This window comes from Onychostoma macrolepis, chromosome 01 (genome assembly GCF_012432095.1).
Source record: "Onychostoma macrolepis isolate SWU-2019 chromosome 01, ASM1243209v1, whole genome shotgun sequence".
Classification (NCBI taxonomy): Eukaryota; Metazoa; Chordata; class Actinopteri; order Cypriniformes; family Cyprinidae; genus Onychostoma; species Onychostoma macrolepis.
This window is the reverse complement of record NC_081155.1, coordinates 17,292,198-17,318,570: the sequence shown is the minus strand read 5'-3', so window position 1 is coordinate 17,318,570 and position 26,373 is coordinate 17,292,198. Positions and strand designations below refer to the sequence as shown.

Below are 26,373 nucleotides of genomic sequence, written 5' to 3'. Positions count from 1 at the left end.
AGCCAAAGCTGTTTTTGCATCAGTATTTTTTGTGGTGTCAGGATTATTTGTTGTTGGTTCATTAGTCGTCGATGTTGGTACTGTAGTTGAGGATGTTTGAGGGGTGGTTGTGGAAGTCAAAGTTGTTGTTGCATCAGTAGTTGTTGTGTCAGGTATATTTGTGGTTGCTCCATCTGATGTTGTTGATGCTGGTGCCATAGTTGAAGATGTTGGAGGGGTGGTTGTGGATGCCAAAGTTGTTGTTGCATCAGTAGTTGTTGTGGTGTCAGACATTTTTGTGGTTGCTGCATCAGTTGTTGACACTGATGCTATAGTTGAGGATGTTGAAAGGCTGGTTGTGATAAGCCAAAGCTGTTGTTGCATCAATACTTGTGGTGTCAGGAAAAGTTGTGGTTGCTGCATCGGTTGTTGACACTGGTGCTACAGTTGAGGATGCTGTAGGACTGATAGTGGAAGCCAAAGTTGTTGTTGCATCCGTAGTTGTTGTGGTGACAGGAAGAGTTGTGGTTGGTGCCTCAGATGTTGTTGACGTTGGTGCTACAGTCAAAGATGTTGGAGGGTTGGTTGTGGATGCCAAAGTTGTTGTTGCATCAGTAGTTGTTGTGGTGTCAGGCAAACTTGTGGTTGCTGCATCGGTTGTTGACACTGGTGCTACAGTTGAGGATGCTGTAGGAGTGATAGTGGAAGCCAATTTTGTATTTGCATCAACAGTTGTTGCTGTCCCAAAGAGAGTTGTTGTTGCTGCATCGGTTGTTGACACTGGTGCTACAGTTGAGGATGCTGTAGGACTGATAGTGGAAGTCAAAGTTGTTGTTGCATCCGTAGTTGTTGTTGTTATAGGTAGAGTTGTGGTTGGTGCCTCAGATGTTGTTGACGTTGGTGCTACAGTCAAAGATGTTGGACGGTTGGTTGTGGATGCCAAAGGTGTTGTTGCATCAGAAGTTGTAGTGCTGTCAGGCACAGTTGTGGTTGCTGAATCAGTTGTTGATGCAGGTGCTATAGTTGAGAATGTTTGAGGGGTGGTTGTGGAAGCCAAAGCTGTTGTTTCATCAGTATTTTTTGTGGTGTCAGGCATATTTGTTGTTGGTTCATTAGTCATCGATATTGGTACTGAAGCTGAGGATGTTTGAGGGGTGGTTGTGGACGTCAAAGTTGTTGTTGTTGTTGTATCGGTAGTTGTTGTTGTGTCAGGAATATTTGTGGTTGCTGCATCTGATGTTGTTGAAACTGGTGCTACAGTTGAGGATGTTGTAGGGGAGGTTGTGGATGCCAAAGGTGTTGTTGCATCAGAAGTTGTAGTGCTGTCAGACAGAGTTGTGGTTGATGCATCAGTTGTTGATTCTGGTGCTATTGTCGAGGATGTTTGAGGGGTGGTTGTGGAAGCCAAAACTGTTTTTGCATCAGAAGTTGTTGTGGTGTCAGACAGAATTATGGCTGTTGCACCAGTCGTTGATTTTAGAGGGGTGGCTGTGGAATCTAAAGCTGTTGTTGCATCAGTATTTTTTGTGGTGTCAGGATTATTTGTTGTTGGTTCATTAGTCGTCGATGTTGGTACTGTAGTTGAGGATGTTTGAGGGGTGGTTGTGGAAGTCAAAGTTGTTGTTGTGTCAGGTATATTTGTGGTTGCTGCATCAGATGTTGTTGACACTGGTGCTATAGTTGAGGATGTTGAGGGGTGGTTGTGGATGCCAAAGTTGTTGTTGCATCAGTAGTTGTTGTGGTGACAGGAAGAGTTGTGGTTGGTGCCTCAGATGTTGTTGACGTTGGTGCTACAGTTGAGGATGTTGAGGGTTGGTTGTGGATGCCAAAGTTGTTGTTGCATCCGTAGTTGTTGTGGTGTCAGGAAGAGTTGTGGTTGGTGCATCAGATGTTGTTGACGTTGGTGCTACAGTCAAAGATGTTGGACGGTTGGTTGTGGAAGCCAAAGTTGTTGTTGCATCAGTAGTTGTTGTGGTGTCAGGCAAAGTTGTGGTCGAAGCATCAGTTGTTGATGCAGGTGCTATAGTTGAGGATGTTTGAGGGGTGGTTGTGGAAGCCAAAGTTGTTGTTGCATCAGTAGTTGTTGTGGTGTCAGGCATATTTGTTGTTGGTTCATTAGTCGTCGATGTTGGTACTGTAGTTGAGGATGTTTGAGGGGTGGTTGTGGAAGTCAAAGTTGTTGTTGCATCGGTAGTTGTTGTTGTTGTTGCATCGGTAGTTGTTGTTGTGTCAGGAATATTTGTGGTTGATGCATCTGATGTTGTTGAAACTGGTGCTACAGTTGAGGATGTTGTAGGGGAGGTTGTGGATGCCAAAGGTGTTGTTGCATCAGAAGTTGTAGTGCTGTCAGACAGAGTTGTGGTTGATGCATCAGTTGTTGATTCTGGTGCTATTGTCGAGGATGTTTGAGGGGAGGTTGTGGATGCCAAAGTTGTTGTTGCATCAGTAGTTGTTGTGGTGACAGGAAGAGTTGTGGTTGGTGCCTCAGATGTTGTTGACGTTGGTGCTACAGTCAAAGATGTTGGAGGGTTGGTTGTGGATGCCAAAGTTGTTGTTGCATCAGTAGTTGTTGTGGTGTCAGACATTTTTGTGGTTGCTGCATCAGTTGTTGACACTGACGCTATAGTTGAGGATGTTGAAACGCTGGTTGTGATAACTAATGCTGTTGTTGCATCAATACTTGTGGTGTCAGGAAAAGTTGTGGTTGCTGCATCGGTTGTTGACACTGGTGCTACAGTTGAGGATGCTGTAGGAGTGATAGTGGAAGCCAATTTTGTATTTGCATCAAGAGTTGTTGCTGTCCCAGAGAGAGTTGTTGTTGCTCCATCGGTTGTTGACACTGATGCTATAGTTGAGGATGTTGAAAGGCTGGTTGTGATAACTAATGCTGTTGTTGCATCAATACTTGTGGTGTCAGGAAAAGTTGTGGTTGCTGCATCGGTTGTTGACACTGGTGCTACAGTTGAGGATGCTGTAGGAGTGATAGTGGAAGCCAAATTTGTATTTGCATCAAGAGTTGTTGCTGTCCCAGAGAGAGTTGTTGTTGCTGCATCGGTTGTTGACACTGGTGCTACAGTTGAGGATGCTGTAGGACTGATAGTGGAAGTCAAAGTTGTTGTTGCATCCGTAGTTGTTGTTGTGATAGGCAGAGTTGTGGTTGGTGCCTCAGATGTTGTTGACGTTGGTGCTACAGTCAAAGATGTTGGACGGTTGGTTGTGGAAGCCAAAGTTGTTGTTGCATCAGTAGTTGTTGTGGTGTCAGGCAGAGTTGTGGTTGGTGCATCAGATGTTGTTGACACTGGTGCTATAGTTGAGGATGTTTGAGGGTGGTTGTGGAAGTCAAAGTTGTTGTTGTTGTTGTTGTATCGGTAGTTGTTGTTGTGTCAGGAATATTTGTGGTTGCTGCATCTGATGTTGTTGAAACTGGTGCTACAGTTGAGGATGTTGTAGGGGAGGTTGTGGATGCCAAAGTTGTTGTTGCATCCGTAGTTGTTGTGCTGTCAGACAGAGTTGTGGTTGATGCATCAGTTGTTGATTCTGGTGCTATTGTCGAGGATGTTTGAGGGGAGGTTGTGGATGCCAAAGTTGTTGTTGCATCAGTAGTTGTTGTGGTGTCAGACATTTTTGTGGTTGCTGCATCAGTTGTTGACACTGATGCTATAGTTGAGGATGTTGAAAGGCTGGTTGTGATAACTAATGCTGTTGTTGCATCAATACTTGTGGTGTCAGGTAAAGTTGTGGTTGCTGCATCGGTTGTTGACACTGGTGCTACAGTTGAGGATGCTGTAGGAGTGATAGTGGAAACCAAATTTGTATTTGCATCAAGAGTTGTTGCTGTCCCAGAGAGAGTTGTTGTTGCTGCATCGGTTGTTGACACTGGTGCTACAGTTGAGGATGCTGTAGGACTGATAGTGGAAGCCAAAGTTGTTGTTGCATCCGTAGTTGTTGTGGTGACAGGAAGAGTTGTGGTTGGTGCCTCAGATGTTGTTGACGTTGGTGCTACAGTCAAAGATGTTGGAGGGTTGGTTGTGGATGCCAAAGTTGTTGTTGCATCAGAAGTTGTTGTGGTGTCAGACATTTTTGTGGTTGCTGCATCAGTTGTTGACACTGATGCTATAGTTGAGGATGTTGAAAGGCTGGTTGTGATAACTAATGCTGTTGTTGCATCAATACTTGTGGTGTCAGGAAAAGTTGTGGTTGCTGCATCGGTTGTTGACACTGGTGCTACAGTTGAGGATGCTGTAGGAGTGATAGTGGAAGCCAATTTTGTATTTGCATCAAGAGTTGTTGCTGTCCCAGAGAGAGTTGTTGTTGCTCCATCGGTTGTTGACACTGATGCTATAGTTGAGGATGTTGAAAGGCTGGTTGTGATAACTAATGCTGTTGTTGCATCAATACTTGTGGTGTCAGGAAAAGTTGTGGTTGCTGCATCGGTTGTTGACACTGGTGCTACAGTTGAGGATGCTGTAGGAGTGATAGTGGAAGCCAAATTTGTATTTGCATCAAGAGTTGTTGCTGTCCCAGAGAGAGTTGTTGTTGCTGCATCGGTTGTTGACACTGGTGCTACAGTTGAGGATGCTGTAGGACTGATAGTGGAAGTCAAAGTTGTTGTTGCATCCGTAGTCGTTGTGGTTTCAGGCACAGTTGTGGTTGCTGAATCAGTTGTTGATGCAGGTGCTATAGTTGAGAATGTTTGAGGGGTGGTTGTGGAAGCCAAAGCTGTTGTTTCATCAGTATTTTTTGTGGTGTCAGGCATATTTGTTGTTGGTTCATTAGTCATCGATATTGGTACTGAAGCTGAGGATGTTTGAGGGGTGGTTGTGGACGTCAAAGTTGTTGTTGTTGTTGTATCGGTAGTTGTTGTTGTGTCAGGAATATTTGTGGTTGCTGCATCTGATGTTGTTGAAACTGGTGCTACAGTTGAGGATGTTGTAGGGGAGGTTGTGGATGCCAAAGGTGTTGTTGCATCAGAAGTTGTAGTGCTGTCAGACAGAGTTGTGGTTGATGCATCAGTTGTTGATTCTGGTGCTATTGTCGAGGATGTTTGAGGGGTGGTTGTGGAAGTCAAAGTTGTTGTTGTGTCAGGTATATTTGTGGTTGCTCCATCTGATGTTGTTGATGCTGGTGCCATAGTTGAAGATGTTGGAGGGGTGGTTGTGGATGCCAAAGTTGTTGTTGCATCAGTAGTTGTTGTGGTGTCAGACATTTTTGTGGTTGCTGCATCAGTTGTTGACACTGATGCTATAGTTGAGGATGTTGAAAGGCTGGTTGTGATAACTAATGCTGTTGTTGCATCAATACTTGTGGTGTCAGGAAAAGTTGTGGTTGCTGCATCGGTTGTTGACACTGGTGCTACAGTTGAGGATGCTGTAGGAGTGATAGTGGAAGCCAAATTTGTATTTGCATCAAGAGTTGTTGCTGTCCCAGAGAGAGTTGTTGTTGCTGCATCGGTTGTTGACACTGGTGCTACAGTTGAGGATGCTGTAGGACTGATAGTGGAAGCCAAAGTTGTTGTTGCATCCGTAGTTGTTGTGGTGACAGGAAGAGTTGTGGTTGGTGCCTCAGATGTTGTTGACGTTGGTGCTACAGTCAAAGATGTTGGAGGGTTGGTTGTGGATGCCAAAGTTGTTGTTGCATCAGTAGTTGTTGTGGTGTCAGACATTTTTGTGGTTGCTGCATCAGTTGTTGACACTGATGCTATAGTTGAGGATGTTGAAACGCTGGTTGTGATAACTAATGCTGTTGTTGCATCAATACTTGTGGTGTCAGGTAAACTTGTGGTTGCTGCATCGGTTGTTGACACTGGTGCTACAGTTGAGGATGCTGTAGGAGTGATAGTGGAAGCCAAAGTTGTTGTTGTTGTTGCATCAACAGTTGTTGCTGTCCCAAAGAGAGTTGTTGTTGCTGCATCGGTTGTTGACACTGGTGCTACAGTTGAGGATGCTGTAGGACTGATAGTGGAAGTCAAAGTTGTTGTTGCATCCGTAGTTGTTGTTGTTATAGGTAGAGTTGTGGTTGGTGCCTCAGATGTTGTTGACGTTGGTGCTACAGTCAAAGATGTTGGACGGTTGGATGTGAAAGCCAAAGTTGTTGATCCATCAGTAGTTGTTGTGGTGTCAGGCAAAGTTGTGGTCGAAGCATCAGTTGTTGATTCCAGTGCTATTGTTGAGGATGTTTGAGGGGTGGTTGTGGAAGCCAAAGCTGTTGTTGCATCAGTATTTTTTGTGGTGTCAGGCATATTTGTTGTTGGTTCATTAGTCATCGATATTGGTACTGAAGCTGAGGATGTGTGAGGGGTGGTTGTGGAAGTCAAAGTTGTTGTTGTTGTTGTATCGGTAGTTGTTGTTGTGTCAGGAATATTTGTGGTTGCTGCATCTGATGTTGTTGAAACTGGTGCTACAGTTGAGGATGTTGTAGGGGAGGTTGTGGATGCCAAAGGTGTTGTTGCATCAGAAGTTGTAGTGCTGTCAGACAGAGTTGTGGTTGATGCATCAGTTGTTGATTCTGGTGCTATTGTCGAGGATGTTTGAGGGGAGGTTGTGGATGCCAAACTTGTTGTTGCATCCGTAGTTGTTGTGGTTTCAGGCACAGTTGTGGTTGCTGAATCAGTTGTTGATGCAGGTGCTATAGTTGAGAATGTTGGAGCAGTGGTTGTGAAAGCCAACGTTGAAGATGTTAGAGGGGTGGCTGTGGAAACCAAAGTTGTGGTTGCATCAGTGGTTGTGCTGTCAGACAAAGCTGTGGTTGATGCATCAGTTGTTGTTGACATTGGTGCCACAGTTGAAGATATTGAACGGGTGGTTGTGGTGGCTAATGTTGTTGTTGCATCAACACTTGTTGGAGTGTCTTGCATAGCTGTGGTTGATGCATCAGATGTGGTTGACGTTGGTGCTATGGTCAAAGATGTTGGAGGGTTGGTTGTGGAAGCCAAAGTCGTTGCATCGATAGTTGTGGTGTCAGGTATAGTTTTGGTTGTTGCATCAGTTATTGACACTGATGTTACAGTTGAGGATGTTGCAGGAGTGATTGTGGAAGACAAATTTGTTGCGTCATTTGTTGTTGTATTGTCAGGCAGAGTTGTGGTTGTTGCATCAGTTGTTGTTGACACTGGTACCAAAGTTGAAGATGATGAAAGGGTGGTTGTGGAAGCCAAAGCTGTTGTTGCATCAGTAGTTGTTGTTGTGTCAGGAATATTTGTGGTTGCTGCATCAGTTGTTGACACTGGTGCTACAGTTGAGGATGCTGTAGGAGTGATAGTGGAAGTCAAAGTTGTTGTTGTTGTTGCATCAGTAGTTGTTGTTGTGTCAGGAATATTTGTGGTTGCTGCATCTGATGTTGTTGACACTGGTGCTACAGTTGAGGATGTTGTAGGGGAGGTTGTGGATGCCAAAGGTGTTGTTGCATCAGAAGTTGTAGTGCTGTCAGACAGAGTTGTGGTTGATGCATCAGTTGTTGATTCTGGTGCTACAGTCAAAGATGTTGGACGGTTGGATGTGAAAGCCAAAGTTGTTGTTGCATCAGTAGTTGTTGTGGTGTCAGACATTTTTGTGGTTGCTGCATCAGTTGTTGACACTGATGCTATAGTTGAGGATGTTGAAAGGCTGGTTGTGATAACTAATGCTGTTGTTGCATCAATACTTGTGGTGTCAGGTAAAGTTGTGGTTGCTGCATCGGTTGTTGACACTGGTGCTACAGTTGAGGATGCTGTAGGAGTGATAGTGGAAGCCAATTTTGTATTTGCATCAAGAGTTGTTGCTGTCCCAGAGAGAGTTGTTGTTGCTGCATCGGTTGTTGACACTGGTGCTACAGTTGAGGATGCTGTAGGACTGATAGTGGAAGTCAAAGTTGTTGTTGCATCCGTAGTTGTTGTTGTGATAGGCAGAGTTGTGGTTGGTGCCTCAGATGTTGTTGACGTTGGTGCTACAGTCAAAGATGTTTGAGGGGTTGGTTGTGGATGCCAAACTTGTTGTTGCATCCGTAGTTGTTGTGGTTTCAGGCACAGTTGTGGTTGCTGAATCAGTTGTTGATGCAGGTGCTATAGTTGAGAATGTTGGAGCAGTGGTTGTGAAAGCCAACGTTGAAGATGTTAGAGGGGTGGCTGTGGAAACCAAAGTTGTGGTTGCATCAGTGGTTGTGCTGTCAGACAAAGCTGTGGTTGATGCATCAGTTGTTGTTGACATTGGTGCCACAGTTGAAGATATTGAACGGGTGGTTGTGGTGGCTAATGTTGTTGTTGCATCAACACTTGTTGGAGTGTCTTGCATAGCTGTGGTTGATGCATCAGATGTGGTTGACGTTGGTGCTATGGTCAAAGATGTTGGAGGGTTGGTTGTGGAAGCCAAAGTCGTTGCATCGATAGTTGTGGTGTCAGGTATAGTTTTGGTTGTTGCATCAGTTATTGACACTGATGTTACAGTTGAGGATGTTGCAGGAATGATTGTGGAAGACAAATTTGTTGCGTCATTTGTTGTTGTATTGTCAGGCAGAGTTGTGGTTGTTGCATCAGTTGTTGTTGACACTGGTACCAAAGTTGAAGATGATGAAAGGGTGGTTGTGGTAGCTAAAGTTGTTGTTGCATCAATACTTCTTGTGGTGTCTGGCTTAGCTGTGGTTGCTGCATCAGATGTTGTTGAAGTTGGTGCCACAGTTGAGGATTTTTGAAAGGAGGTTGTGGTAGCCAAATGTGTTGTTGCATCAGTAGTTGTGGTGTCAGGCATACTTGTGGTTGTTGCATCAGATGTTGTTGATGTTGGTGCCACAGTTGAGGATGTTGGAAAGGTGGTTGTGGTAGCCATAGATGTTGTTGCATCAGTAGTTGTTGTGGTTTCAGGTAGAGTTGTGGTTGCTGTATCAGTCGTCAACCATGGTGCTGTAGTTGAGGATGCTTCCGGCGTGGTAGTCTTATCCAAAGTTGTTGTTGTTTCCATTATGGTTGTACTTGTATAAAAAATTTTTGATTGTGCTGTTGATGTGTCTGTTGGATCCTTATTTGTTGTGATTTTAGAAAGTAGTGTTGAAGTTAAATCTTGAGTTTTTCCGTTTGATTGCACATCTGTTGCTGTAGAAGCCTCAGTTTCTGTAGCTGTAACTGTTCTTGTGGTATAGGATGTCGTTTGACCTGATTCTGTTGATTGACCAAGTACTGTTGTACATCCATAAACCATCCACCAGATACATACTGTGAAATGAGATATTTCATTTTTATTTTTAATTTTATTAGTTTCTTTGTTTCACATTTCAGTTATTATTTTTTATCTATTGTTATTAGTCCTTGCATGTTTTCCTTTATATTTTATCTTTAAGACATTGTATTATGTAACATAAACTTACTCACATGTGGTGAGGAAAGTTTTCCTTCCGCCATCATACCTATAAGTAAAGTAATTGACAACATAATTAGGCTTAGTTTCAATGTTTTAAGACATTTAATTTAAGATATCCAGAATATTGAAGTGCCTAAGACCAGTGTCTTGTTTAAAAGCTAAAGTAGGCCTATGTGTTTTTGATGGGTTTGAGAAGACAACAAATTAGAGTAAAGTTCTTCAACCAGCAGTCACTAAAGACCTCTAGAAAAAACAATAACTAACAATAAATATTTTTTTTCTTTTTTTGAAGACAAGAGTTTCTTGTAAATCCTGCCAACTCATCATTTGACCACAACATCACTGCAACACCTGAAGCCAATCAGGACAGCAAGGAACCTGCAAGTCTTAGTTGACTAGCTGAGCTACCACCCACATTTCAGCCTGGTCATTTGCACATTTGCACTTTATTAAAGCAAAAAGAAGTGAAAGCTTCAGCGTTAGTTCTGTCAGGAAGACTCCAATGCCATGTCATTCATTCATACTAACAGGTCTGGCCAATCACTGCTTGATAACTGGAGTATTTAAGCACTGAACTCTCTGCTTCATTTTTCGCAGTTGATGCCACTGACATTCCCTACTGTCTCAGGGAAACTGTCGCTTAAAAACTTTAGCCTGACTTTTCATAAAATTGCTGACATAACTTAAATGTAACCTTAAGTAAACGATTGCATAAATTACATTACTTTCACGATGCACGCTGTTAATATTGTGCAAACGAATTAAGCATTTGTGGTTGCTTATCATCCTACTATGATGTTACGGAGATTTTAAATTCATGTCCGAATGCTCATCGAGCTGTCGTGTCAATGCTCACCAAATTATATATTTTTTATCAATCACCATGATAATTTTTTTATTATGCATTTACTGCCGCGTGCATGGTTGCCTCTAATCTCGCTTACAATGGCAATACTCTATTCACACACATTACCATTGTTTCACTTTTACTTGCTTTAAAGGGGTGGTTTACTGCAATTTCACTTTTTTCATTTTAAATAGTGTGTAATGTTGCTGTTGGTGCATGAACAGTATCTGCAAAGTTGCTGCGCTGAAAGTTCAACGTAAGCGGAGATATCATCTTTTAAAAATCAGGAAGTTTAATGCCTACAAAAACAACTCATATGGGACTACAACGAGATACTTCCCGGGTTGCATACGTAACAAACCCATAAATTTGCATCAACCCCTCCCTCCGGAACATGCCAAAAAGGGGGCAAGGCCATGTTCTGCGGCTTTGTCGAAGAGGAAGAGTTATAGTGGAGAGTTGTAGCCATGCCGTCGAAACGGTGTTATTTACACCCAGCTGTCAGGTCTTCTGTGTTTGGGCTTCCTACGGATGCTGTAGTTCGTCAACAATGGTTAAAATTTATGTTTGATTATGTTCCTGACAATTACAATCCTAATTTAGCTCTCTGTGCTGCGCATTTTACGGAAGACAGCTTCCAGAATCTACACGAGTTCAATGCCGGATTCACACAGAAACTATTACTAAAACATGGAGCAGTTCCAACTTTAAAAACAGAGGCAGCAGTTGTTGGGCCACAACCTGTAAGTAAGATTTCATAATTTTAAATGTATTTGCATGTATAATTTCAGACGTAATGTTTTAGTTTTATCAAGGACGTAAACAAATGCCAACGCTGGCTTTAGTAGCCAGTTAGTTAAATGCTATTTCGTATGTCTATGACAAATGCGTACAAACATTTTGGACCCGAATTTGTAATTATGTACTAATTTTGTAAATGTATTTTCCATGTATACTTTATGAATTAATTTTTCGATTTGATCAAGAACGTAAACACAAGCCAACGCTGTTTGGTTATAATAGCCAGTTAGTTCGATGCTATTTTGTGTGTATAAGACAAACGTGTACGAACTTCAAAAAATTATATGTAATCACAACAGCAAACTGCCATTCAGAAACGTTTTGAAAGAGCCGTGCTTGCGGAAGTTCTGCTTGACTCTCTTCATTACCGCTTTCTGGGTCTGATTCTAGCTCAAACTGATACGGCAATATTGACACCATTATTTACATTTGACCGGAGCACATGCAACTGTCGCCCAGTGAAGGTAATGGGCGTGAAGTTTCCGGACAATGTGCAGTATGCAGTTTAGCCAATAACAACACACCGGCCCAACTAACCAATCTGAGCCCATTGCCTGTTTCTGAGGGAGTGGTTTCATAGAATCAGGAAGTCAACCGGTCGTTCAAATGACAGAGGAGAAAGTGGCTTACAATAAAGGTGAAATATATGAAAAACAAGGCGTTTTTTTAACAAACGAAACACGAAGACATGTTATATTGCACCCCATAAACACAATCAAGCAAAGAAAAAAAGCAGTAAACCACCCCTTTAATGGCGGACTTGTGTCTACCTTTGAGTGCAGGTGAGGACGCGTTCGGTGCAGCTCGAGCTGGAGGCTGTGGAGAAGCAGATCCGCGACCTGGTGGAGAAACAGGCCCAGCTGAGAGAGCGGAGAGCCGCGCTGGAAACATCCTGGGTGATGACTTCTCCCCCTCCGCCGCCTCTGGCCTTCGAGATCTCCACCCAGAACCGCTTCACTCCCCTCCACAAGACGGAACGCGACGCTGTGATTGTCGGAGACTCCATTGTCGTGTTCTCGATTCTTCTGCACAGATACCCGCGATCCTGAAGGCCGACGAGAGCATCGGCACTGTCGTGCTGCACGCGGGTGCTAACAACACCAAGCTGTGGCAGACGGAGACACTGAAGAGGGACTTCAGGAGCCTGATCGAGACAGTACACAGCACATCGCCCACAACGATGATCAGCATGTCAGGACCGCTTCCCACGTATCGACGAGGACAAGAAAGGTTCAGTAGACTTTTTGCTTTAAATGAATAGCTATCGTCATGGTGTAAAGAATAGAAACTGCTCTTTGTTAATAATTGCAATCTTTTCTGTGAGTGTCCTAGGCTTTTCCGTGCTGATGGCCTGCACCCCAGCAGAGTCGGAGCGTAACTCCTGTTGGACAACATCTCCAGGACGCTACGCTCCATATGACTAGTAAGCAAATTCTCAAATAACTGCTATGATGGCTTTTGTTCTACCCACTTAAATGATAGAAGTACTTGCATTGTCCAATCTATAAAGACTGTGTCTGTTCCCCGAATAGTGAGGTCAAAATATAAATTTAATACAGGATCTAGAAAAAATCTGATCGTGATTAAACCAGAGAAATGCTAAATAAATTAACAAAAACAATTTTTAAAGCTTGGGCTGCTAAACATTAGGCTTATTGTAAATGAAAGATTTACAGTTATTGTAAATTAAATGATTACAGATGATAGTTTTGATGTACTATATTTGACTGAAACCTGGCTTAAACCAAATGATTATATTGGTCTAAATGAGTCTACTCCACCAAGTTACTGTTATAAGCATGAGCCCCGTCAGACTGGTCGTGGCGGTGGTGTTGCAACAATATATAGTGATATTCTCAATGTCACTCAGAAAACAGGATACAGGTTTAACTCATTTGAAATACTTCTGCTTAATGCTACACTGTTAGATATGCAAAAGAAATCTCTCCTAACTCTTGCTCTGGCTACTGTGTATATTCCGCCAGGGCCATATACAGATTTTCTAAAGGAATTTGCAGATTTCCTCTCAGACCTATTGGTTAATGTTGATAAAGCACTAATTGGCAGAGATTTTAACATTCACGTTGATAATACAAATGATTAGTGATCGACCGATATTGATTTTTTTTATAACCGATACCAATACCAATTATTTGCATGTTTATGTGCCCGATAACCGGTATGCAGAACCGATATTTATTTATTGTTATAAAGTAAATAAATGACTGAGTGAAATAAGTCCATAGTTCACTTTGGTTTTTCCTCCTTTCAGTCATCTTTAAAAAAAAAAGTTGAAAATTAACAGTCTTTCATATTAAATTTAATCTTCATATTACAAAAATAAAAACATTTTATTTATAAAAAGCACAAGTGGCAACACTGATATTAACAATAAGCAAAATAAATGTAGAATGACTCATGTTTTCAAATTTAGAAAATAAATAAAGGACAAGAGTCATAACTTCATTTTAAACTACAGTTTTAGGTTTATAAGATGTTTAATAGGCTAAAGAGTGAAGAATAATTCACTGGATAATGTTAATTCACTGAATAATATTCTGTGTAATATTGAAATATAACAAACAAAACGTATTTTATTGCATTTCTCAACTGGTATGTTATATCAGAATTATTATGTTTTTGTCATTCTAGATTATGAAATGCCTGCTGACAGTGCAGTTTATCTATGCATTTACACAGAACTATACTCAAACTGCGATCGCTCGCAGAGATAATAATTTATTTCTATAGAGTTAATATAATTTAGGGTGTTTTAAAGAAGTGAATCTTGTTAAAAGTTACATGCGGTGGCTGTACTGGAGCATTTCCTGAGCATCAACCCATTGAGTGAACAGCAATATAAAAGCGGCTTCACAAGACAAATGATGAGCATATACAACAGAGAGAGAATTAAATTCAGCTCTTTTATTTCCAACATGCGCTCATTCATGGCTGCATATTATTTAATTCATGCAAAGTTACCTCTTTATTGGGACAGACTGAGGGATTATTTTACGTGACTCCGTGAGTTCTCTATTTCATAGAGCCAAGCTGCATGAACTGCATATCAGGCATTTATGTAATACATCTAATTTGTGCATTAATGGCTGTTATGTTAAATAAAGTTTACCAACTACAGCAAATCAAGCAGGCTACCTAAATGTCGTTGTTGTCTCATCTCCCCTCAGACGCGCTGCAATGGCGATCCTGCACACAATTCTCAAAACACCCACAAGATGGCGGCATTTATCGGTGAATCCGATATTACAAAACTGATATCCGATTATGGTAAAATGCTTAAATATCGGGAAAAATATCGGTAAATCGATATATTGGTTGATCTCTACAAATGATGCATTAGGACTTGTGTTTACTGACCTAATAATCTCATTTGGAATCAAGCAAAACATCACCGGGCCCACTCATTGTTTTAATCATACACTAGATTTAATTCTATCACATGGAATTGATCTTACTGAAATAGATATCGTACCTCAAAGTGATGATGTTACTGACCATTTCCTTTGTATCATGCATGCTGCGTATTACTGATATTAATTATATGGCTCCGCGTTATCGTCTGGGCAGAACTATTGTTCCAGCCACTAAAGACAGATTCACAAATAACCTGCCTGATTTATCTCAACTGCTCTGTGTACCCATAAATACACATGAACTAGACGAAATGACTAGCGACATGGGCACTATCTTCTCTAATATATTAGAAGCTGTTGCCCCCATCAAATTGAAAAAGGTTACAGAAAAACGGACTGCGCCATGGTACAACAGTGATACCCATTCTCTCAAAAAAGACATTCGTAATCTTTAACGCAAATGGAGAAAACTTGGAAGTTTTTAGAATTGAGTGGAAAAACAGTATGTCCAGCTGTAGACAGGCTTTAAAAGCTGCCAGGGCAGAGCATATTCGCAAACTCATAGAAAATAACCAAAACAATCCAAAATTTTTATTTAACACAGTGGCTAGATTAACAAATAACCAGAAACCACAACTAGATCCTAGTGAACTGGCAAATTACAGACCTATTTCAAATCTTCCTTTTTATGTCTAAAATTTTAGAAAAAGTTGTGTCTGCTCAATTGTGCTCCTTCTTGCAAAAAAAATATCTCTGTGAAGAATTTCAGTCAGGTTTCAGGCCCCATCACAGCACAGAAACTGCACTGTTAAAATTACAAATGACTTGCTTCTTGCGTCAGACCAAAGCTGCATCTCATTGCTAGTTTTACTTGATCTTAGTGCTGCATTCCACACTATAGATCATGACATACTCATAGATCGATTACAAAACTATATGGGTATTCAAGGGCAGGCTTTAAGATGGTTTAGATCCTACCTGTCAGATCACTACCATTTTGTTTATTCAAAAGGTCAGAGTTATCTCAATTATCACCAGTAAAGTATGGAGTACCACAAGGATCTGTCCTAGGTCCTCTGCTATTTTCAATTTACATGTTGCCCCTTGGTAATATTATCAGAAAATACGGGATTAGTTTCTATTGTTATGCTAATGATACTCAACTATGTATCTCAACAAGTCCAGATGAAACTTCTAAATGATCTAAGCTAACAGAGTGTGTTAAAAATGTAAAAGATTGGATGACTAAAAATTTTGTCCTATTAAATTCAGATAAGACAGAGATATTACTTATTGGACCAAAAAAAACAGTACGCAGAATCTCTTGGATTACAGTTTGCAACTAGAAGGATGTACTGTTACTTCCTCTACAGTCAAAAATCTGGGTGTTATATTAGCCAGGAACTTCCATCATATTTCCAATGTTCCAAAAACAGCATTCTTCCATCTTAGAAACATTGCCAAGCTATGAAACATGTTACTTGTTTCCGATGCAGAAAAGCTAGATGGCTTGGCTCCTACGTACGTAACTAGTCTTCTACTACGCTACAATCCAACCCGCTCCCTAAGGTCGCAAAACTCTGGACTTTTGGTAGTACCTAGGATAGCAAAGTCGACTAAAGGAGGTAGAGCTTTTTCACATTTGGCTCCCAAACTCTGGAATAGCCTTCCTGATAACGTTCGAGATTCAGACACACTCTCTGTTGATATCTCTGTAAATCTAGATTAAAGACACATCTCTTTAGCCAAGCATTCACATAATGCATCATATAATCTTGTACTGCAGTTATATCTACAGACCAAAAGCACTATTCGACACAGTAAATAAACTTACCAAACCCCCACCTAATGATACTGCAGGTTCAGCTGAATTCTGCTACTCCTTTCTAAATCATCTTCTAGACAAGACGGCTGCCGTCCACCAGGGCTTTTCGAACAGCACTATCAATTTTAACTTTGAGCCTAATCCCTCTGGTCATTCCCTATCCTACTTCTCTCTTACTAATCCTTCCTCTGTCTCTGAGCTTATTTCGAAATCCATCTCCTCTACCTGTCGACTAGACCCAGCTCCTACTTCTCTCTTAAAACAGTGTCATTCGGTAATTTCTGCACCTATCTCTCATTTCATAAATGCTTCGCTTGTCACTACTACTTTTCCTCAGTCACTTAAAATCGCTGCAGTTACCCGGTTCTCAAAAACCCAATCTCGATCCCTCAGTTTTATCCAATTATCGTCCCATTTCAAACTTGCCATTTGTTGCTAAATTACTGGAAAGTACTGTAGCAGCCCAGCTTCGGTCCTTCCTAGTGGCAAATAATTTCTTTGATCCATTTCAGTCAGGCTTCCGTCCAAAACATAGTACAGAAACTGCCCTTGTAAAGGTAGTTAATGATTTATTACTCTCTTGCGATACCGGCTCTCTATCGTTACTTCTGTTACTAGACCTCAGTTCTGCCTTTGACACTATCTCTCATGATTTACTCATCTCTCGACTTTCGGCTGTGGGTATATCTGGTACTGCTCTTTCCTGGTTCTCTTCATATCTATATGATAGACACTTTTACATTTCTGCTCGGGATTTCAGATCCCCTACTGCCCCCCTGAAACAAGGCGTCCCCCAGGGTTCCGTTCTGGGGCCTTTGCTGTTTATTATTTACATTTTACCACTTAACTGGGTCAGATACTACAGCGTCACGGCTTTAGCTATCATTTTTATGCTGATGACATCCAAATCTACACGTCATGCAGGCCTTCCCTATCCACCCAAATCGACAAAATTTCTGTTTGCGTGCAGGATATTAAAACTTGGCTTAACTCTAATTTTCTGAAACTAAATATGGAAAAAACCGAGATCATCATCATTGGTACTCCAGCACTTACCACCAAAGTTCCCGCTGACTTTACTTGTGATATTACTGGCACTCTAATCACTCCATCTAGTATCGTCAGAAATCTCGGTGTTATGTTTGACCCATCTCTTTCATTTCAGTATCATATTAACTCTCTCTCTAAATTGGCATTTTTTCACTTACGACGAATTGTCCAGCTCCGTCCTTTCATAAGTACCAAAGATGCAGAAACTCTCATTCACGCTTTTGTCTCATCTCGTCTCGATTACTGTAATGCCCTCTTCATTGGCTTGCCAGCTACCACTATTGCTAGATTACAGTATATTCAAAACTCAGCCGCTCATATTCTCACTCGCACCAAGCGTTCAGCCCACATCACCCCTATTCTAGCTGATCTGCACTGGCTACCAGTCGCATCAAGTTTAAAATTATCCTGCTTACTTTTAAAGCCTTGAATGGTCTGGCCCCTTACTATCTCTGCAATCTGCTCCACCCTATTCTCCACCACGTTCATTGCGGTCCTCTGATTCTCGCCTTCTCACCATCCCTCGATATCGCCTCTCTTCCATGGGGGGCAGATCGTTCAGTGTTGTTGCCCCTAAATTATAGAACTCTCTACCCAGATCACTCTGTCTTGCCAATAGCCTGTCTGAATTTAAATCGCTGCTCAAAACTCACTTGTTTTCAGAATGTTATCTTTCTTAGTTAACCTCTGTTTACTTTGTTTTATGTTGTATATTACTCTTTGGATTTCTGATGTTGTTTTCTTTCTGTTTATTGTTCGATGTTTTCCTCCCATTTCTGATGTTTATTGTAAAGTGTCCTTGAGCTCTGGAAAGGCGCTATATAAATAAAACTTATTATTATTTATTTATTATTATATCTGCTCAAATGCACATTATTATTATTTAGCTTGGGTTGAACAAATAATTTTTGCTTAACATCCCGTGGTAACTAGGAATTACAGAAGCTTCAGTCTGGATCCAACCCTTAAATGATCTGAGATGAACGAACACCTGAGAAGAGATGATGCCAACCCCTCAGAGGACATCAGAGGATGCCAACCCTCAGACAATATACAGAATTGCCAAAATTTGCCATAAGTTAAATATATTAAGTTTCTACAATATATAAATATATTGTAGAAACTTAATTTCCTGTAAAGTTGCTTTGCAATGATTTGTATCGTAAAAAGCGCTATACAAATAACCTTTTTTTTTTCATTTTTGCCTGAATGCTCACATAAACTTTCATTGAAGACTCTCCGGGCCCGCTATCAAAAACACAGTTTTATGCACTTGTGGCAGTTGGGCGTAGAATTTATCATTTTTGTAAGGTTAATCGGGGTGTGTTAAATTCAGGCGGAATTCCAAAATATGCCTTAGAGTGGAAGAGGTTAAGACAAAGTACTTGGTTTACGAAGTGAGCGCTTGTTGTGTGATTATTCTAAAATGAGGTTTAGTGCTCCATGAGGTTGCGATTTGGCCTAGTGCAATTTTGAAAAAAATAAATTCTAATTAAATAACTATTTGCTCAGTGTATTATTGGTAAAATACAGTACTGAGATCAGGTTGCATGAATTAGGTCGCTTAATGCTGCACAATCTATCTTTGCAAGCTCAGTTGCCACCTTAATGTGCATTTAACCATAAATCATTTTCAGTATATTTACTTTAGTGAGAAGTATTTACATACCTGTTTTCCAACAAAAGAGATTATTTAATGATGTTTTACTCACTCATCCATTAACATTCAGTGTATGAAACAACTATTTTGTTATGTGACATCGTGAGCATTTATTATTATAGGCCTATGCTATGTAACATTTTACTCTGATAAAGACTGGTACTTGCATTCTACATTTTGTGAAAATGTCCTATGTTTAGTACACTGTTAAACTATCTGTTGACTTAATCTCATGTTTTTGTCTTTATGTTCCTTCAGTTATTATGTTTTATTGTGTTTATTCTACTACAACAATAGTGTGCAAATGTCCTCTGAAAAAGAGTATGATTGAAAACAGATACGTTTTCTCACTATATAGGTCTCAAAATTAAAGTTACATTAAATGTTGAAGTTAACATAAATATCCTTAAATTTGTTCAGGTTTAGAAATACATGGTATTTGGTTGATGCATAACATTATTGACTCAAGTTAAGAATTTTCATCATAATATTTCATTATTCTTCATCCATGGCTCATTTTCAGCCAAAATTTTCTTTTGAGCCATTGTCAGATTTTAAGGCTGCTTCACTTATTTTCACGATTACTGTAAGCAAACTTTGTTCCAGACCAAGATGATATAATCCGCTTCAGCTACTGTATGTGTGTATTATGTCTCGTTTCCACTGAGCGGTATGGTTCGGTGCGGTACGGTATGCAATTATTTCCGTTTCCACTGTCAGAAGTTGTGAATGGTACCAAAATAGTGAACCTTACCCTACCACTTTTTTGGTACCCTTCCGTTGGGGTACCTAGCACAGCAAAGTGTACCAAAAGGGTGGAGCTAAACTCACTGCAGAACATTGATTTGTTGACTAGAATCATCACTTTAGTGTGATACAAGGGGATAAAGTTTCTCCTTCACTCATTCCGCTCTGCTGTCCATGAATGTTAGGCTTATTTACATCAAAGTGCGCAAACACAAAAAAAAATAACAGTTTATTTTATAATTTTATATTTTCACACAGACAATAGCCGTTTCTCAATATGCGTTCTTGTCTGTTCTTGTGGACTTGTGAAACGTCATTGCCCAAAATATATTTATAAATATAACAATAACAGTATATTTACAAAAATATTTGTAAATATACTGTTATTGTGTCATGAAATTATGTTTTAAGAGTTTGTCAGGCGAGAATGTAATTGTTTAAAACTCAAATCTGCAGTTTATTTATAAAGATAGCGCCTATTTGAAAATTTGCTATGCCGATTTCGGAGCTCCAGGCGATCACCGGGAGCTCGGTGCTCATGTATCCGCATAGAGCAGTCTTAGCTCAGCTAGTCCTTAAGACATTTGCCGCTGGCTCTGATGTTTCTGTAGTGATTAAATGGAGAAATTTTACACTTTTATCCACTAAAACAGGTCTCAAAAAAGTTGGCACGGGGGCAACAAAGGGCTGAAAAAGCAAGAAATTTTGAAAAGATTCAGCTGGGAGAACATCTAGCAGCTAATTAAGTTAATTGACATCAGGGGCCTTATTTATAACTGTTGCGTACGCACAAAACCAGCCCCGAAAGAGGCGTACGCCACTTCCTACACAAAAGTTTATAAAAACAAACTTGACGGGAAAATTTGCGCAAATCCACGCAAACTCTGACCAATGCGTACAAACTCTTTTTCCTTGAGTGAGAAAATTAATGAAGTAAAAACAATGATTTTAAGCTCTGTTTTCATGTTGATATACACATTTACATTAAATATTCCACTCTCATTAATGGAGATAAGCACTGAAATTACATAAATTCATTACGCAAAAATCATATGAATTTAGACATATTTGTAATGGATGCACTTGATCACTTTTCCTCTTTTAACAGCAAGGAGTGCTATAGGTGCACAATAATTCATCTTTACACTAAACTGCAGATCTCATGTGATGATTAAACTATTTTTTTTAGCGAGAACAATGATCAATGACGCGCACTTACTTCGATATTATCGCGGACACTGCTGGATTCGGTGGTCGACCGGTCCATTGAGATCAATGAAGAATGAGAACAACTCTATTCTAAAATATTTATCTGATAACTAGTTTAAACAGTTTTGTTTTTATAAATATTTTGATATATTTATTCTAAAACATAACAATGATATTTGATGATTTTTAGCAGTAAAAATCAATGTATGGCACAAATGGCATTTATAGTCCGTATCTCATATTTCCTTAATCTCTTGTACCTTTGACAGTGTTAAACATGGTGTCACGTGGATGGGAATATGCATGGAAATGATATGCAGATGAGGTTATGCATAGTAAAACTAGGAGTTGTAAGCTCCATATATGGTGATTTCGGGGAGGAGACGGGGTGGAGAAAATCTACCTTTTGTGCGTACGTACACTTTTAGGATGAAATCTACGGAGAGTTTTATAAATGAGGCCCCAGGTCTGTAACATGATTAGCTATAAAAGGGATGTCTTGGAGAGGCAGAGTCTCTGAGGCTCTCCAATCTGTGAAAGAGTGCGTAAAAAGATTGTGGAATACCTTAAAAACAACGTTCCTCAGCATCAAATTGCAAAGGCTTTGCAAATCTCATCATCTACAGTGCATAACATCATCAAAAGATTCAGAGAAACTGGAGAAATCTCTGTGCGTGAGGGACAAGGCCGAAGACCATTGTTGGATGCCCGTGGTCTTCGGGCCTCAGAAGACACTGCATCACTCATCAGCATGATTCTGTCATTAACATTAATAAATGGGCCCAGGAATACTTCCAGAAACCACTGTCGGTAAACACAATCCAATGTGTCATCTGCAGATTCCACCTAAAGCTCTATCATGCAAAAAGGAAGCCATATGTGAACATGGTCCAGAAGCGCCGTCGTGTCCTGTGATCTCACAAACCGATCGCAATTCGATGACGTCAGCGCGTGAGGACATACTTGATGTGTGGGGACATAAATGATTTGGCGCCGCAGTCATGTCATCCCCGGTGTAGGAATGCTATGACATTTCGAAAAACAATGAAAAATTTGTTATTTGACGCGTATGTTTTGCATGATGATATGATGAATGGATGGTTCATTTTTAACAGCAGATTCAGTGACATTAGAGCTGATCTGTGCATCACTGCATATGTCTGCAGCGGGTTGCGGCTCCACGGGAACCGGATCTGATTGCGTCCGCTCTAGTCAGTGCTTTTGTTTATACCAGCCACACTATGGCATGTTTCTGAAGTGGCTCTCTGCGCTGCTTGGCTAAAAATAGTCTTTTGCGAGTTGGCACAGCCTGGAGGATGGGACAAAACCTTGTTGGAGCCGTAAGGGGTAATGGTAACATAATGGCACTTTTCCACTGCATGGTACGGCATGGTACGGCATGGTACAGTTCAGTATGGCTCACTTTTGGGGGGTTTTACACTGGGTACAGTACCTGGTACTTTTTTTAGTACCACCTCGGCCGAGGTTCCAAGCGAACCGTACTGTTACCAAAGCGTGACGTGTAAACTCAGCTGATCACTTATTGGCCGGAGAAAATCGTCACTGCCTGTGTCATTGAATTTGCGGCACGAGACACAACAGACCCGCTAGATTTAAATCAGCCCAGCCAGCGAAGGATCGAACGCAACTGTTTTGAATGAGCGCACCTTTCTTTTAACAACCAAAAAATGTTTCAACTGTTTCGTTGTCTGTTGAGGAAGTACAGACTGTCCTCTTGTTGATAGCCGATCGATTGGATCCAGCGAGAGCTTGATGGAGTGACGCGGAATGAAAAAGTTTTTCAGGAGTCACAGCAGTAGAGGTGGCGCAACTATAATGACACGTGAATAATCCCGGCCACTCCAATAAACAGTACTAAACTGCTGTGAAACAGCAAACCGAGCCGAACTGCGCCATGTCGTGCCATTCTGAACTGTACCAAGCTGAGTCGTACCACGCATTGGAAAAGCGCCATAATACGCTGAGCGTGGGCTACTTTTAAATGAACATTATTTATAAAACCAAATATCTTCTTTGGCCATATTAGCCTACTCAATAGCATTAACACAGGCTTTACTCCTTTCAAACTTTAACTGGAATGTCACCGTTTCTGTCACTGCAACTTCCCGAACAGGCGAACACACAGACACACACACACACAAATGAAATCATCTGCCTGATGAAAAAATGTATTTAAAAAAATGTAGTTAATATTTACATGATTTTTTTTTTTTTTTTTTATTACCCGACAAGCAGATTATCCGCAGTGCCTGTGGATATAACCGGGATCGAACTACTCCATTTTGTTCTTTCAGTAGTTTCTATTTCTTTTTTCCTCTTCAGTCTTATATTGGACAGTATTAAACCTTATGAGTTACATCACACTTCTCTAGTAAGTTTCTTCTGTGTGTGAAGACGCTGCTGGCAGCGGCGCAGCGCAAATCCATGAATGAATGTTCCGAAGTGAAGAAAGCTTCAACGGATTTCCCCTGCTCAGGGAGTAGGGAGCAATGAACACTGTGTAGGGATCATCAATCGGAACACAGTTCATGCACGTAGGCCATCCAGCGAAGTACCACTATTAAGGCTTGTTCGTACCAAGAATGATAATTATAAAGACAACTTTAATTGAATCCTAAGCATGTGCTGCTGCAGTTATGTGATCTGTCACTGTAAATGCTTGAGCTCTATAACACGTGATTGATTTTGATTGGCTGTCAATGTTTTTATCATTCATCAGTAGTATAAAATGGCTCTGAAAGTGATTTGAACAATATCATGTTTTTTGTGCCGCTATTGTTATAGTTGTGGTGTGGACTCTGCTATTTGTTTAGATTTTAAAAAGTTTTTAGAACTATATCTGGTCCCACTTTATATTAGGTTGCCTTAACTACTATGTACTTAAAAAAATAAGTACAATTTACTAGGGATGCACCGATACCACTTTTTCCAGTACTCGCCCGATATCGATACTTTTATTTTTGGTACTTGTCGATACCGAGTACCGATGACGATATTTTCATTGCATTTGTAAATTTTTTAAATATTGGGTACAGAAACCAAAAGAGTATGTATAATGTTAGTTGGTTAAATTAATTTATCAAATAGATACAGTCAAACCTGACCAACTAATACTAACACTTACCTATTCTATCTATTTAAAAAAAAAAAAAAACCTAGCTACGTGTACTATGCTGGGCTAACTGAGACTTGTCATGGCACTTGTATACTGCTGCACTCTCGATGGTCTGATTGCTTCTATTGTTCTCATATTGTACATCACTTTGGGATAAAAGCGTCCGCTAAATTATTAAATGTAAATGTAAATGTAAACCAAAATTTATTCAGACACCTTCAACGTTTCTCACATTATCACAGTTTATTCGCTGTAGTTTATGGTAGTAAAATATGACACGAACTCAGAGTTAAACTGTGTCAGAACAAATTCAGCTCGATAATATCAGATAACTTTGATAGAAAGGTATGTGATGGATTACAATCAAACAAAATTATTCAGACAGCTGTTAGTATGACAATATTTACACAACTATCAATACTTTGTCAGGCAACCCTTCGCCTTAATGACAGCCTGTAGTCTCCTGGGCAGCTGTCAACCAGGTTCATGCAAACCTGAACTTCAGTTTTTTTTTCCCAGACTCGGTCTGAATAATTTTTGGTTCCAGATTTGTATCAATTTTATTGGTAGTCCACTGTATGAAGAATTTTTGGATATAATATATCACAGTTTACTTTATTTTGCTATCCTCACTTACATAACTATACAACTATAGTGTCCTGCACCCACTAAAAAATATCAAAAATTATATTTGGTCTCTGAATAATTTTTGGTTTGACTGTATATCCTTCGGTTATTTTCACACTTAATTATGCACATTAAAATGTATTTTGCAAGTTTTTGTTACTTTCAGTGTTCTTTTTTTTTTTTTTTTTTGCTCTATGGTACATTATCTTTAATTCAACTGATTTGGAGCTGCTAAAATCACGCGTTTTGCTGTAATAATGCAGGGAACCACTCGTTATAAATCTCCTAACTGTGATATTTTCAGAAATAGAAGTCGCGTTTTTCTTTGCTTTTCTTTCTAATGCAGAAACACTCATGAAGCAAGCATAACATGCACAACGCGCGCACGTATTTGTACTGGTGCAGAATGAGAGGGACAGTACAGCCTAGCGCATTTCACACAAGCTGCTAGTTTCACTTTCGCCAGTAAGTCATCTATGCTTAAGGTTGAAAATAAATTATTTATTTTATAGTGAATGCCCCTATAAATTGTCTTATATTTACTATTCAGTTTTAATCCAAGTGATGCATGCTATGTGAGCGAACATCAATAAAGATCACAGAAGTGCGCGCACGCTCTATCTCTCTCTCCCTCCCTACCGTTAAGTAACTTGTGCATTGTTTTGCTTACTTGTTTTTGACATATCCGACCGAACTACAAACGTTCCAGTGATGTCTGTGAGAAAAGTATATTCACTCGACAAGCTCGCGCATCTGCGCCGGCGCCCGCTCAACCCACTCAGCGCTTTGCTTTTCAGTTCGCGCACATCAGCTATAAAGGCATTAATACTGAATGTTTAACATTATTCATTGCATACATCTGCATCCTTAATCTCTAATAACTCCATTCTGCTGCATGTTGTCCTGTTTCTTTGTCTGAATATGGCACTTATCACATGCTGTAGCACACTCTCCTCTATGCGCACTAGTCACTTTTCACACACACTGCTGTGTGTACACAAATCCCACAAAAAGAACTCCGTAATATATGTATGTTTACATGCTCATGCACTACAAATCATCCTGCACTGTTCCCCAGCCAGCTGCTTGAACTCAATGTTTCTCCTTGCACATGTACAGTACTTATCTGAAGCATTCGTATAGTTTGTATAGTTTGTATTTTTTAGTTTGTATAGGTACTTTTTTATAGATAGTATATTTATATTTATAGTCAAAATCTATCAGTAGGATAGTTGTGTATAGGTTTATATTGTCTTACTCCATTGTTGTATGCCTGTATTTATGTAGCACCGTGGTCCTGTGAGGCACGACATTTCGTTCCACTGTATGCCCCCGCATGTAGCGGAATGACAATAAAGCTCAACTTGACTTGACTTGATGCTGTGAGGTATCGGCGCTTGGTATGGGGCATTTTAACGAGTACGAGTACAGAAGCTCAGTATCGGGCCAGATACCCGATATCGGTGCATCCCTACAATTTACTTATTGTGTTCATATTGTATTGAAAAACACTTCTGCTGCTATTGAAGTGGGATACGGGTAAGGTTAGGGACAGGTTTGGTGGTATGGGTAGGTTTAAGGGTGGATTAAGGTGTAAAGCTGATAATACATGGGGGAAATTTTTGAGCACTTTCCCACTGAGAATGGGTAACAAATTTCTATCTGGATAACTTTAGATCGGTCGTGGGCCCTGTGTCTCACTTGGTTGCCTGTTGATGGCAACATTGATGCCCTTGGTTGCCTGTTGACGCCCGGCAACATTGTTAAAAAGTTTAATAAGTACAACTAGCTAGTT

The 26,373-nt window shown here is 40.3% G+C and overlaps 1 protein-coding gene across 1 annotated transcript; it reads right to left on the bottom strand.

Moving 5' to 3' along the window:
* Positions 1–7,877: 7,877 nt before the first annotated feature.
* On the bottom strand, positions 7,878–9,332 carry LOC131543691 (integumentary mucin C.1-like). The gene is made up of 2 exons (XM_058781356.1): positions 9,314–9,332; positions 7,878–9,157 (listed from the first exon to the last, which is right to left on the bottom strand). The coding sequence occupies exon 2, from the start codon at positions 9,141–9,143 to the stop codon at positions 7,878–7,880; it is 1,266 nt and encodes a 421-aa protein (XP_058637339.1). The 5' UTR covers positions 9,144–9,157; positions 9,314–9,332.
* Positions 9,333–26,373: the final 17,041 nt, after the last annotated feature.